This window comes from Tetrahymena thermophila (genome assembly GCF_000189635.1).
Source record: "Tetrahymena thermophila SB210 genomic scaffold scf_8255288, whole genome shotgun sequence".
NCBI classification, from domain to species: domain Eukaryota; phylum Ciliophora; class Oligohymenophorea; order Hymenostomatida; family Tetrahymenidae; genus Tetrahymena; species Tetrahymena thermophila.
The window spans coordinates 1-1,207 of record NW_002476832.1 but is presented as its reverse complement, the minus strand read 5'-3'; the positions used below and the strand labels follow the sequence as shown (position 1 = coordinate 1,207).

At 16.9% G+C, this 1,207-nt stretch overlaps 1 protein-coding gene across 1 annotated transcript; it reads right to left on the bottom strand. All coding sequences in view use genetic code 6, as the record gives it.

Moving 5' to 3' along the window:
* Nucleotides 1-212: 212 nt before the first annotated feature.
* On the bottom strand, nt 213-659 carry TTHERM_002653509 (hypothetical protein; the record flags this gene model as incomplete). Its single annotated transcript, XM_012795172.1, has 1 exon — nt 213-659. A coding segment is annotated over one exon (447 nt), but the record flags the coding sequence as incomplete, so codon positions are not given.
* Between the last annotated feature and the right edge of the window lie 548 nt (nt 660-1,207).

The following is a 1,207-nucleotide window of genomic DNA, read 5'->3' as shown; positions in this document are numbered from 1 at the left end:
CTCTTCATAAAAGCAAATTTATAAATTAATATTTGATAATTAATATATTTATTTATTAATTAAAATCCATAAATTACAACTCAATATTTTTGAAAAAAAAAATAAATAATGTAATAGATTAAATAATACAACAAATTAGAAGAAGTAATTATTTATTTTTTATATTAATATCATTTAAATTTTTTTTATTAATAAAAAAGTTTTTAAACTCTTCACTTTAATCTCATTAGGTTCTCGTTATTGATCTAAAGTATATTTAAATAAAAATATTAAAAATTTTTTTTATTTTAACTTTAAATTTATTTTAAAAAATAATTTTTATAATAGAAATTCTCACATTTATTCATTGATTTCTATTTATACAAAAATTTTCGCTATTTCAACTTAATTTTGATTTCAATTTTGAATTATTTATTATTCATTTTTTATTATTTGATATTTTTTTCTTCATTTTTTGCTATTAACACTTACACTTAATAAAAACAATTTTTTATTTTGGATTGTAATATTTTTAATTATAAAAATTAATTTAAAACATAAAAGCTCTTTTAATTTATTTGATTTCTTTTTTGTTTTCTTTTTATTGTGCTTGCTTAATTTTTTTTCTTTCTTTATTAGTTTAACTAATTATTAATTAAATTAATCTTATTTTTTCCTTCTAATTAACTAATAAATTATATATTTTCTATTTAATAAAAAGAAACAAACAAATTAGTGCGAAAGGTGCATCAGGCTTAGGTTCTGCTTTAGCAAAGTGCATTAATCTCTCAAACTTGACACTTAAGCTTAGGTAAAAACAGTTTATTTATTTTAAATTGTGATATTTTTAATTATAAAATGAATTTTAATTAATAAAGCTCTATTTTCCTTTTCTTTTTATTATGCTTGCTAGCTTTTATTTCTTCTTTCTTTGTTAATTTAGCTCATCATTTTATTTATTTTTAACTTTTGCTTTTATTTTTCATTAATCTTATTATTTAATATTTTTTCTTCCTTTGTTCCTTCTAAATAACTAATTAATTAATTATTTATTTTTTCTTCCATATTTAAAAAGTTACAATTAAATTGGTGATGAAGGTATATCAGGCTTAGGTTCCGCTTTAGCAAAGTGCATTAATCTCTCAAATTTGACACTTTATCTTCTGTAAAAACAGTTTATTTATTTTAAATTGTGATATTTTTAATTATAAAACGAATTTTAATTAAT